Raw genomic sequence first — 12,307 nt, 5'->3', positions numbered from 1 at the left:
TTGAAAACAGGGATTACCCTATTTCATAGTCCTTAAATAATTGCATATGGAACTAAAAGCACAAGTGACAAGTTGCTCCATTTTTTGTTTTGTTTATGTTTTAAATTTTGTAAACATTGCTTTTTGATACAAATTTTTATGATTGGCAATTTTATAGATTAGGTATTATTTTAGCTTTCTTTCATGATAGGTCTTTTGTCAATTAATTCTGCTACTTAATGCAATCTTTTTTGGGCTTTTTGAGAAGAGCTACACATCTCTGTAAATACTGTATAGCAAATGACATCACTGCTCAGAAATGCAGCTCACTGCCAGCCTTGGAGCTTCCTGGCTTTTATCAGAATTAATGTGGCCAGAGAGCAGCACTAGGGAAGTGATTGTCCCCCTACACTGATGGGATACTGATGAGGCTGCTGCCTTAAATCCTTATTCACTTTTGGGCCCCTCACTAAAAGAAGGACCTTGAGGTGTGGGATTGTGTCCAAAACTGGCAAAGGGGCTGGGGAAGGGTCTGGAGCACAAACTTTGTGAGCAGCAGCTGAAGGTGTTGGGGGTTTTTAGCCTGGACAAAAGGAGGCTCAGGTGGGACCATACTGCTCTCTACGACTCCCTGAAAGGCAGCTGTGGCCAGGTGGGGGTTGGTCCCTTCTTTCAAGTAACAAGCAATAGAACAAGAGGAAATGGCCTCACACTGCTCCAGGGGAGGCTCACATCAGATTTTAGGAAACAATTTCTTCACTGAAAGGATTATCAAGCGCTAGAGAGGTTACTGGGGAAGGGGCTGAGTCACCAGCCCCAGAGGTATTGAGAAGTCATGTACATGGGGCACTTAGAGACATGGCTAAGTGGTGACCTTGGCAGTGCTGAGTTAATGGTTGGACCCTAGGCATTCTCCAACCTAAATTATTCAATGATTCTGTAACACTGAATCTTGGCATAATAAAAAATAACTCCCACCATACCAGAACCATCTAAGTCACCAAATGAACAATGAATGTAAAATTAAGTGTACATTTAAACAATTAAGTTGTAAATAAACAGGATCTTGCATAATTTTCCAGTTCAATACTTTGGTAAAAAAAAGTATAATGAAAAAGTAGCACTTACAGGACTTCCCCCAGAACAATCACATCCACCCTGTAAAGAATGCAGAAATTATTTAAGATGTCAAGAGCACAGGACTGAAATGGGTCCTAATTACAACTCAAATTACTTCTACCATCCAAGGCATGCAAGCCAAAAAGCTACATTTTAACTGCCAAGCTTCTAGAACTGAGTCTATTTCATCCTATGCAACTGTTTGCTCTTATTGCTCTGATGGGGCAATAAAATGCTAATTTTTTAATCTTCAGATTTTCTTACCTACAATTTTTACCTTAAAAAATAATACTCAGCAAAAGGATGAATACAAAATTCTGAGTAGTACCACAGAAAGCAATTTTTTTTTCTAAAGAGGCCAGAGGACCTGGAGTACATGTAGTACTGTTTCATGTTACAGATGATACAGAAAACAGGTGATTTCTAGTCTGATAAAACTAACTGAGAGGTGGCTAGGGTTCACCATTCAGTGTCTCACACTTTCAATATGCATGATCTTTGTTTAGTACCAAAGCAGGTACAGAAGCTGACATACACACGTGCCAAACAGTCACTACTGGCTACTCTGGCTTGCAGGATGTCCAGTTGACAAAAGAAAACAATGTGTTGCTGAGGCTTTGGGCAAAAAGGACAGTGGTAAAAGAAAACAGTTCTTGGAAAGGTGAGAGAAATAAATTAGAGTGCCTGACACTAGCCCAGCTGAAGACTGTGGAGAAAGAAATTCATACCTGTCCACCAGCCTGGCTGCCTCCTGCAGAAGGTGAACCCTGTAAACATCACATTCTTGTTTAAAAATTTTTCTGTGATACATGCATTTAAATACAAAGTATTGTCTTTTACTCTTGTAACTGTGTTTGAAAAGATCTGTTTGGTTGAGAATACAATTTTATCTATAGAAAGATTAATGAGGGTAAAATAAACCACAGAGTAGTCTGGAAATGTAGGCATTGGCAATCTGGTAATATTTTCTTGAAATATGTACACTGGGGAGAAAACCCCTCACAATAATAATGAAGAAGAAAAATTTCCCACCTGCCCACCATACTGGCTGCTTCCAGATGAGGTTGAGTCCTGAAAAAAAAAATCAGCTACTTTATATTTAAAATATATAAATTAATGCCAAATATTTATTACTTTCATTTTTCCTGGTGTTAAAACATCAGGTAATACATGAATTGTATTTTGATTACTCTTGATTATGCTTGCATTTGGAATTTTACGTAGCGCTATGTAAGGAAGAATGAACAAATCTTTTTCATTCACACATTAAAAATTGTCGGGATACAAAATGAGGTCTCAAAGTTTTGTATGGCTGATACTTCAGGTCAAAATTACAAAGATTTAGTATTTACCTGTCCAGTAGAGTAGCTACCACTTTGAGAAGATGACCCCTGCAAAAAGAAGACCCAATTTATTTTTGTTTGAAATGGCTTCTGGAAAACAAGACTGTTGTACACACATGATTTATAATTTTTTTTATTCAAACAGTTTGTAATTTGATTTCACAAAACATGATGCCAGATGTCATGAAAAATTCTAGGAAATTAATGGTTTAGTGTCATTTACTAATTGGGATAATTTTTAAATAGTACAGCCATTTTGAAAGACAACTGCAAATAATAAATAAAATAGATGCTTACATGTCCACCTGACTGGCTGCCTCCTGGGGAATAAAAATCCTGGAAAAATGTATTTAAAATGAAATTACATGGAAAAACCAAACCCCAAAAACTGGAAAGATCAGAGTGGAAGAAAAACACTCCTCCTTGCTTCTCCACATGCCTTAATTTTCTGTTATGGATTGTCCAATAAAAACAAAAAAAATCTACTGTCTTTCTATATAAAACAGCAAATGCCCTTCATAACTGTTGATAGTTGCTCTTCTGGCCGAAGATAATCTCTAAGATACAACAGTTGAAACTGTTAAATCTCCAATAAAATAATTTCTCAGCCTGTGTCTGATAGGAAATGATAGGGAAATGGAGGCCTTCATGAGTAAGTCATACGGCACAGCAAACAAAGGGTTGTACTTAGAATAAGTGCTGGAAAAATCATGGTATTGAAGCTCTTTGCAGTCAATCAATGATTTAAAAAATGCAAGGTCCTGAACAAGTAGTATGTGCTATCACATTTGTGATGCGAGTTTGAGATTCAAGAGCACACCTTAGCATCAGCTGGGATTTCTAGCAGTACTTAAACTCTTTAACCATATCCTCATTCCTGCTGTGCTTGAGAGCTTTCTGTCCCACACTGGAACTGCCTCAGGGTTTCCACAGGAGATGTAATTTAGGTTCTGCCAAGCACTGGGGCTGCCATCTGGCACAACATAAAGGAAGGATCACTTACCCGTTCACTCTGGCGGCTACCGGATGGTGAGGAGGAATCCTAAAAAATATCAGAATCTAGTTATTGCCATGGCAAATTTTGCTATTTCTTTCTGAGCAAGGGTGAGAAGAAAAAGAAGGTACTGCTTGTGGGAAGGCTGAAGATGTAGGCTGTAGATAAGCAGTCTACAAATTCTTTCCTGCTCATTTCTGGAGAAAGCCATTTCTTTATTTTGAAAGCTGAATCCTGATATAGTGAAATAAAGGAATTAGGTCACATCTCAATCTATTTTATTTCCTCCAGGATGTTTCAGGGGAAAACATCAGCATTTGCAAAGCTGTCTTGATTTTTCAAAGACCAAGATGTGGTACACATCTGTTGTTCACTGTAGTTTCTTTCAGAGGGATTTTTGGACCCTCTGTAGTATCATATTTAACTTTCTTGAATATCCATAAGAATATTTGGTTCAGAAACTGCACTGAAGCTATTGACACAGTACACTTGTGACTAAAGTGCACATCTGAATTTATAATTATTTGCAGAGAGCCATTTCCTAATTGGGACCCTGGAAAACACTTAAAATGGTAAAGTTTTATCAATTGCTTCAGCAGAGTTAATAGAATATATACTTTAGTCAGGAGAAAAGGCATCTTCTTAAGAAAAGCAGGCAGTTTTTACCACACTACATTAAAACAGACCATTCCTTTGCAATATGTAGATAAAGGAACTTGAATCATATCTCTGGCATTGGAAAAACAAACAAAATGTAGTGCAAATTGGGGACTGAAAAAGGGAAGTAGTCATATACAAATATTGAGTTTTGATGGAAATTGTGAAATAAAAAGAGCTTTCTTTGTAATTGTTACTTCTAACAACAAATTCAGAAAATTTTTGATTGTTAGAAGGTGGAAATGTTGTAACTGCAATTTTAATTTGTAAAGTCCTTATCATGTATAGCATGATCACGTGACATCAGATCCATGTAAAGCATAAAGGCCCATGTAAAGAACCTAGATACTTTAAAAGGTAGTCAATGAAGATATTGATATTTTTGAGAAGAAATGCTTACACTTTCTTCGGTTTCACTGCCTCCTATGGGAAGTGAATCCTGTAAAATAATGGAAAAACATTTATTTTCATGTAAAAATGACTCTTACATGTTCCTAATTCTGGGGAATATAAAATAGAAGAATAAAACTAAGTGCTTAGAATCTCAAATTTTACCTAAACTAGGGGAAGTGCAAGAAAAGAAAAAAATATTTCATTTTACCTGTTGCTTAAGCAGAAGAGGCTGGAAAAAAGCCTTCCTTGCAAACATGAATTTTTATAGGGAAAAACTTTTCAATTAAGTTAATTTGCAAAGTTATCATTCTTTATATTTAAAAAATCCCATTATTTAAACTTTTAACAGCTTCTGCATAAGTAAGGTATGTAAAGTAAATGCACAAAATATTTTTTCTTTTGAATGAGCTAATGCATGAACAATAAAGTTGTTAAAGCATTGAATAGTCACAGGGTTAGTCACAGGTAAAAACAGCATACATATTGCCCCATGCTCTCTACATTATGGAGACATTTTGAGTTGTTACAATGGTAAAGAGAAACAAAAGTTAAAATAGCATTTTCATGGTCATGGTCACTTGAAAATAATTGAAGCATAGAACCCAGTACACATAAGAACCAACACAGCAAGCTTAAGCTTTTGATGTAGGAGACAAATAACATTTACCTGGCCATAAGCCTCAGAACCACTATATACAGAAGATCCACCCTGTTCAGAAAAAATAAATAATTTTCATATTGCAAACAGGCTTTTTTTTTTCCCTGCTTACTGTAGGGATCTTCTTCTGTCAGATTTAAAAAATATAATTATTTACTTAGTTATCAGAACTGTTAAGCAACTCAGAGTTATGTCCCTGTAAAATACTAATGATAAGTATTTTTTAACTCAAAATCTAATTCCACTTTTGAAGAGTATCCACTTTGAGTTTTGCAGGTAACTCAAAGCTAGCATTGTTGAGTAGAATAACCCTTAAATGTTGGAGGTACCTCACCTTTCACTGCCCTTTAAACTTTCAAGCTACTTAGCTAAAAGTATATACAAATTTATCCATTCCTCAAATAAAAGATTACTTTCATTAGAATATAGTGAGAGCTGAAATACAGATATGGCTGCATATCTACTTCACCCAGCAACCTCAGCAACATTTACACAAAGAAGAACAGAGTATTTACCTGACCATAGGATTCACTGCTGCCATCATAAGAAGAAGACCCTCCCTGCAGAGAAAATAAAAAAAGCTGATTAATTTGATTCTCCAAAGAAAGTGTTTTCCATCTTTCAGGAACAGGAGGATAATAAAAGAAATCTGTCATGTCTACAAAGAAGAAAGAGCACCTACCTGTCCATAGGTAGATCCACCAGGATAGTAGGATGGTCCTCCCTACAGAGAAAACATAGAAATTTACTATTTGGTAGTTGAATGTTCTCTCAAACAATACTTTTAGGCTGCTCCACAGCAGGCACAGTGACCAGAATATTTACCTGGTTTTCAGAGTAAGAACTGTGGGAAGAACCTGGGCCGCCCTGAAAGAAAAACACAGACCAGCTATTTTCTTGCAGATGAGAGTTTAAATACCTGCACATCTGGTTCTCACTTTACCCTTCCTCCCAGTTTTGAAGTAGTTTTTATGTGCCTGAGCAAAACTCAAGGCCATTGCTTTTAAAGTGGAAGAAATCTTCTGGTAGCAATTTTCTTGGCCTGCTGAAACTTGAATTCTGAAAAGAAACTGCTGAGACCCTTCTGTACTGTTGTCTGTCAAGCTTCATACCACCAGGTTACATCAGGGTTAACTTTTTCTGCTTAAGCGATAACAGTCAGGTCTGTAAGTTAATATGTCATAGCACCCATAATACTGGGAGTGAAGCAACCAGGAGGATGGGAGTCTGCATTGTCCTGGTGAGGGAGGAAGAACTACTACCTGTCCATAGGATCCTCCAGGATAGAAGAAAGGCCCTCCCTGTGTAGAAGACAGAATGGGTTACTGGTTTATATCTTGCTACTCTTCCAGGGAAGGTTTTAGATGGATTGTCTGAATAGGGCATTTTATCTGATTGTTTACCTGGTTACCAGAATATGTGCTGTATGAAGAACCTGGGGCTCTCTGAAATGAAAACACAGACGAGCTATTTGCTTGCAAACAGGATGGTGTAAATACCAATCTATCTAAATCTCAATCCAGGCCAGTACTCTTAAACAAGAAGGGGCTTCTTATCACAAATTTTTCGGTTAGATGAAAGATCGTTCCATGGAAGTTGGAAGCACAATTTAGTCTTTTTCTGTGACAGATTTCATGTTGTAAGGTACAGACAGCTGATAAAATTATTAGGCATTATGATAGACTCAACTCTTGGATGTCATATTTCACAGCAGCCACTACATGGGAAATATAGGAATGAAGATAAAAGAAATCTCTTGCTCTACAAAGAAAAAATAGCACCTACCTGTCCGTAAGATCCACCAGGATAGTAGGAAGGCCCTCCCTACAGAGAAAACATAGACATTACTATTTTGTAATTTTTCTCAAACAATACTTTTAGGCTGCTCCTCAGCAGGCACAGTGACCAGAATATTTACCTGGTTTTCAGAGTAAGAACTGTGGGAAGAACCTGGGCCGCCCTGAAAGAAAAACACAGACCAGCTATTTTCTTGCAGATGAGAGTTTAAATACCTGCACATCTGGTTCTCACTTTACCCTTCCTCCCAGTTTTGAAGTAGTTTTTATGTGCCTGAGTAAAACTCAAGGCCATTGCTTTTAAAGTGGAAGAAATCTTCTGGTAGCGATTTTCTTGGCCTGCTGAAACTTGAATTCTGAAAAGAAACTGCTGGGACCCTTCTGTACTGTTCTCTGTCAAGCTTCATACCACCAGGTTACATCAGGATTGTTTAACTTTTTCTGCTTAAGGAATAACAGCCAGGTCTGTAAGTTAATATGTCATAGCACCCACAATATTGGGAGTGAAGCAACCAGGAGGATGGGAGTCTGCATTGTCCTGGTGAGGGAGGAAGAACTACTACCTGTCCATAGGATCCTCCAGGATAGAAGAAAGGCCCTCCCTGTGCAGAAGACAGAATGGGTTACTGGTTTATATCTTGCTACTCTTCCAGGGAAGGTTTTAGATGGATTGTCTGAATAGGGCATTTTATCTGATTGTTTACCTGGTTACCAGAATATGTGCTGTATGAAGAACCTGGGGCTCCCTGAAATGAAAACACAGACTAGCTATTTGCTTGCAAACAGACATTTACATAAATGGGACTACTGTGAATGTCTATTCTTTCAAATAAAACTTTACAGCAATCACAAAAAGAGAATGCTGGTTCATACTTCTTTTAGAGATAGGAAACCTGTAGTAGGTTCTGTTATTTCCTGTTCATGTTAAAAGATTTGAAAGTTGTAATAACATTTATCGTTACTTTTTCTAGTCTCAGAATCCCATGTCATACCTTGGAGACTACATATTTTTATAAATGATCATGACCGTGATGACCTTATAAAAATCTCCCAGAATACTGGACTTTCAAAGTGTAAAGAGTATTTAGGAGAGCATATTTTTCAGTTCACCACTTAAAGGAGAAGACTATTTGCTAGTTTCTGACATTCACTATAACTGTCACTTCTCCCTTATATAAAAAGCAGGGGAAATATTATTCTAGTGTTAGGTTGCTTCCTCTAAGACTGTTTGTAGACTAAGATCTTGTCTTTAAATGAAGCTTGGAGAAAAAGCAGAATAATTGCAGTGTGAGGAATTTGGGTATCCACATACATAAACCCATTTTTCCTTTGAAACAAGATGGTTTAAATATGTATAGCTCTGACTCTTAATTTAAAATATTCTCCAGGTTTGAAGAGACTTTTGTGTAACTCACAGCACTTAAATCTAGAAGAAAGCTTTTTGCAAGAATTTTTCTCTTCTACTGAAGAATCTTCAAGGAGCCAGAATAAACTGAGTTGGAAGGGACACAAGAGGATGATCAGGTTAAACTTCTGGTCCTGCACAAGACCAGCCCCAAGTCATACCATGTGCCTGAGAGCATTGTCCAATCACTTCTTGAACTCTGTCAGGCTTGGTGCTGTGACCACTGCACTAGGAAGTCAATCACTCTCTCTTTAATGTAAGATTTATGAGTGGTAGTTTATTTGTACATATACACCTACCAGAGCTTGCTTTTTTTACTATTATTAGAATGCAACCTGTCATGGACAATCTGTTTACATGCTACTGTAAGAAATGTAGCTGCCCTGAAAATGAAAATAAGACCATGAATCAAAGATCAAATCTACTGCTACATAATTTATCATAAATTAATTTGATCAGCTGATACAATTGCAAATTGGAAAATAAGTTTTTTATGTATCAAAGTTGACACAATTGCATGGAGAACTGGTTTTCTCATCTGTCCTATTTTGATTCTTTATTTTCTTCATGTTGAAAATTTCTTGTTGATAGCAACTAAATACACTCTCCTCAACCAAGCTGTACTAGATTTCTGTTAAAAACTTTTTTTTTGCTACAATTAAATCATGCAAAGAAAAATGTTTATTAGAATGAAAAAGCTTGCATAAAGATCTACACTTTTTTCCTTATAAATGTATTTTTGTACAATCACATGACAAATAAAAATATTTTTATTTCATTTTCCTCAATGAAGTTTCAGTATTATTTATTTTAAAGGACTAGTTTATATTTTAAAGCATGTAAACCATGCTTATTGCTTAGCCTCAATTATATGAAAGACGTGGTATTGTATCAGACCAAAATTGCTGTTGCTGTCTTTTAAGTTAATGAAGTTAAGTTTGGAAAGTAGTAATTTATTTATACAATTAGTTTGTTTAAATAGCATGGGGGTTTTTACAGAAAGAATAATTCACAAAATGCTTCTTGTTGAAATGGGAAACTAAAAAAAATATTCCATTATTCAAATGGGTTTATGTAAATACAATAAAATATTCAGAAATATGTATCCTGATAGAAGACAGGTTACTTTAAAATCCAAGGTGACTTTAAAAGCCAGAAGCCTGGTAGAGCTAGTCTATAATGCCCACATAAGCACATTCCTGGGCCTTCTTCCTTTTTCTTTTAGGCATTACCTAAGAGAAATGTTTATCCAGTGCAACTGACATTGAAATTTCAATTATTCTCTTTACAGGAAAGAACAGTTTAATGTTGATTTAAGATATTATATTTTGAAATATTTACCAAATTTTATATTTTTATTCACAGTATTTTATTGCACCAGTGAGAAAGACAAAGAAATTAAGCTGGATGCAACTAAGTACTGTGGTTACTACAAGGTATATTGACTGGTTTTTGAACACAATGAATCATTTGGGCACATTATAGTCAAGTGACAGAACATGTGGATCACCAAGAACAGTTACAGAAAATTAGTGGTAAAAAAGGTAATTATGCAGTTAAGTGGAACTCATTCTTTAATTTAATTGCATATTGTTCAACTCATACTAAGGAAACCACCATTAATGTTTAGTGTTAACTAAATGTCCATATTTACAAGGTGATTAATTCAAAATACTCCATCATGTAGAAGCAAGTATAAACTCAGAAACAGAATTACCTCTCTGTGACCACTGCTGCCATCAGGACAAATGCAACCACCCTACAAATTTAAAAAAGGAAACAATTATTGCTTTGTGGAAATTTAAAATAAAATCTTATTTCAGATGCAAAACTTTTAGGGGAAGAAAGTCTGTGGGACTACAGAGAAGGTATGACCTTTGGTATGCCTAGAACAAATGAGGGGACAGCATAGATGTGTGCTGTTAATGCTTGCTTTGGAAGTCAGACTGATAGTGCATCTCCCAGTGGGATGTCCCAATGACAGATGCTTCAGCAAGAGAGAAGTCTAGGGTAGTCAGGCGTATCCCATTGTGCTACCACCAGTAAAACACGTTATGTTGAAACAGTGCTAAAAAGTGATTTCAGAAAGCCATTTCTGATAAATTTAACAAGAAAAGGACACCTTTATTTACAAATTAATGGAAACATCACGAATCTTCCATGTAAAACTACTTAAACTCTGATTTCTGAATTTCATTAGTTTAATTAATAGGAAGCTATCTGAACAGAACTAGTTAAAAATAAGGAAAATCCTTACCTGATTACTTGATCCACCGGTTGCAATAAATGATCCACCCTGTGAAGAAAACAATTATATTTTATTAAAGCATTTTATTAGAAGCTAAAGTATAAAACTATGTAGTGAGAAACACTATTACAAACTCTATTACTTACCTGAACCAATTAACCTAACCTGTTGTATTTTTGTGAAAATACAAATAGGATGAACCTCATTAAGTGACTTGATACAATTTGCAGGGAATGGGCATTAGGGAAACTAATTGAGAAAACTGTTACCTTCCAGAGCTCAGAGATCTGTCTGCAACATTGAATTAACCTCCAAACTCTATGAGACAGAGGACTCTGCTACTGTTAAATCTACATAATGCTGGGTGTAGCATGATTTCAGACCCCTGGGATGGCTACCAATCCAAGATACTAAGAAATACAGAACAAGGCGCCACTCTGGATCAGTTAAATTCTACATAATTCTCTACAAGAAACACTGCTGCAGCAGTACATAATCCGACAGATTATGAAAGTTGGACCTACTTTTGTAACAGAAGTACATAATCCCTAAAATGTACCTTCTTACCAAACGCAAAATAAAACAATTATATATATGGTCATTACAGTGAAGAATGTGAGAATGTTTCTAAAACAAGAATCTGAAAATATATAGTTTGTGGTTTCCAAATTAATTTTACAAAATGTCATATAAAGAAAGACCTGAAATTCTTAGCTGCTTAGTGGGGTGAAGGAACAGAAGAAACTATCTTTTCTGAGTCTAATATCACTATTTACAACTGTGCAAAATTATAACATTCCAGGGAAAATGCTGTCAAATCAAAACAGCATCCTTCAGCACAAAAAATTACTGGAACCTAACTTTCAAAATGAAATATAATTTATCAGAAATCGCCTTGATATCATGCAGTTGACACTACATTATTACCTGCATGTCAGAATGGCTGCTATTTGAAGGAGAAGATGCATTCTGTAAAGAAAAAAAAAAGAAAAGAAAGAAAAAAAAAAAAAGCATATCTGTAAGGGTAATAAAATAAAATACATAGTTCTATTTGGAAATAAATACCTAACCCTAAGGAGAATTAGCTGGTTTTTGTGGACACTAAATCCTTCTTTTTTTGTAGGTAATACACAAGGAGCTATAAGCTTACTACTACCAGCAGTCTTTCAGATAAAGGGACAGGAATGGTTTACCTGTACATCATTGGCTCTTCTGCTTAAAACATGTGATGTGTCCTGTAAAAAAATAGTAACATTTACAATGAGGAGATGAAAATTCTATAATCAGTGATAGGTCATTTTTTCTTCCCATATTATTTGTTTATAAGAGCACCAGACCCGTTATTGTGTACATTGAGTAGGAATGCATTATTATAAAATAAAAGGCTATTTGCATATAATTTTTCTAAGGCTACTTCTGAGTCTGACCTGCAACTATACAGTACAGATATCTGTATCTCCTATTATAAGCATAAAAAAATAGGAAATGTTATTATTTCTTACTTATTAGTCTATTTTTCTTCAGCTAAAATGTTAGCTGTCCTTTGTTTGTAAGATACTTATTTAATTTTAACTTTAGCTTGGACCAACTCTGTATATGCTTAATGAAGAACAGGAATTTGAGCTACCCTGTACTTCAAAGCATGATTTTCATGTCTTTTTTTTTTCATATATATACTTTCTTTAAAAAGAAAGTATATATTAATCCAAATAGAA

At 35.5% G+C, this 12,307-nt stretch overlaps 1 protein-coding gene across 20 annotated transcripts in view; it reads right to left on the bottom strand.

The window, feature by feature from the left end:
- Positions 1–12,307, bottom strand: part of LOC101234018 (uncharacterized) — a 72,888-nt gene that overhangs the window by 11,545 nt on the left and 49,036 nt on the right. For 16 of the 20 annotated variants that reach the window (XM_072932530.1, XM_041717861.2, XM_041717865.2 and 13 more), the window contains 21 exons: positions 11,786–11,827; positions 11,520–11,561; positions 10,602–10,640; positions 10,062–10,103; positions 7,644–7,685; positions 7,503–7,541; positions 7,062–7,103; positions 6,929–6,967; positions 6,547–6,588; positions 6,406–6,444; positions 5,969–6,010; positions 5,826–5,867; positions 5,659–5,703; positions 5,153–5,194; positions 4,493–4,531; positions 3,445–3,483; positions 2,739–2,777; positions 2,451–2,489; positions 2,131–2,169; positions 1,827–1,865; positions 1,108–1,137 (listed from right to left, as the gene is read on the bottom strand). In XM_072932530.1, the coding sequence (XP_072788631.1) occupies positions 1,108–1,137; positions 1,827–1,865; positions 2,131–2,169; positions 2,451–2,489; positions 2,739–2,777; positions 3,445–3,483; positions 4,493–4,531; positions 5,153–5,194; positions 5,659–5,703; positions 5,826–5,867; positions 5,969–6,010; positions 6,406–6,444; positions 6,547–6,588; positions 6,929–6,967; positions 7,062–7,103; positions 7,503–7,541; positions 7,644–7,685; positions 10,062–10,103; positions 10,602–10,640; positions 11,520–11,561; positions 11,786–11,827 (843 nt within the window). The remainder of the gene's footprint in view (positions 1–1,107; positions 1,138–1,826; positions 1,866–2,130; positions 2,170–2,450; positions 2,490–2,738; positions 2,778–3,444; positions 3,484–4,492; positions 4,532–5,152; positions 5,195–5,658; positions 5,704–5,825; positions 5,868–5,968; positions 6,011–6,405; positions 6,445–6,546; positions 6,589–6,928; positions 6,968–7,061; positions 7,104–7,502; positions 7,542–7,643; positions 7,686–10,061; positions 10,104–10,601; positions 10,641–11,519; positions 11,562–11,785; positions 11,828–12,307) is intronic. The other 4 variants (XM_072932532.1, XM_030279265.4, XM_041717869.2 and 1 more) reach the window with 4 other exon arrangements.

This window comes from Taeniopygia guttata, chromosome 8, assembly GCF_048771995.1.
Source record: "Taeniopygia guttata chromosome 8, bTaeGut7.mat, whole genome shotgun sequence".
Classification (NCBI taxonomy): Eukaryota; Metazoa; Chordata; class Aves; order Passeriformes; family Estrildidae; genus Taeniopygia; species Taeniopygia guttata.
The sequence above is the reverse complement of the archived record's forward strand: the minus strand, read 5'-3'. Positions and strand labels throughout refer to the sequence as shown.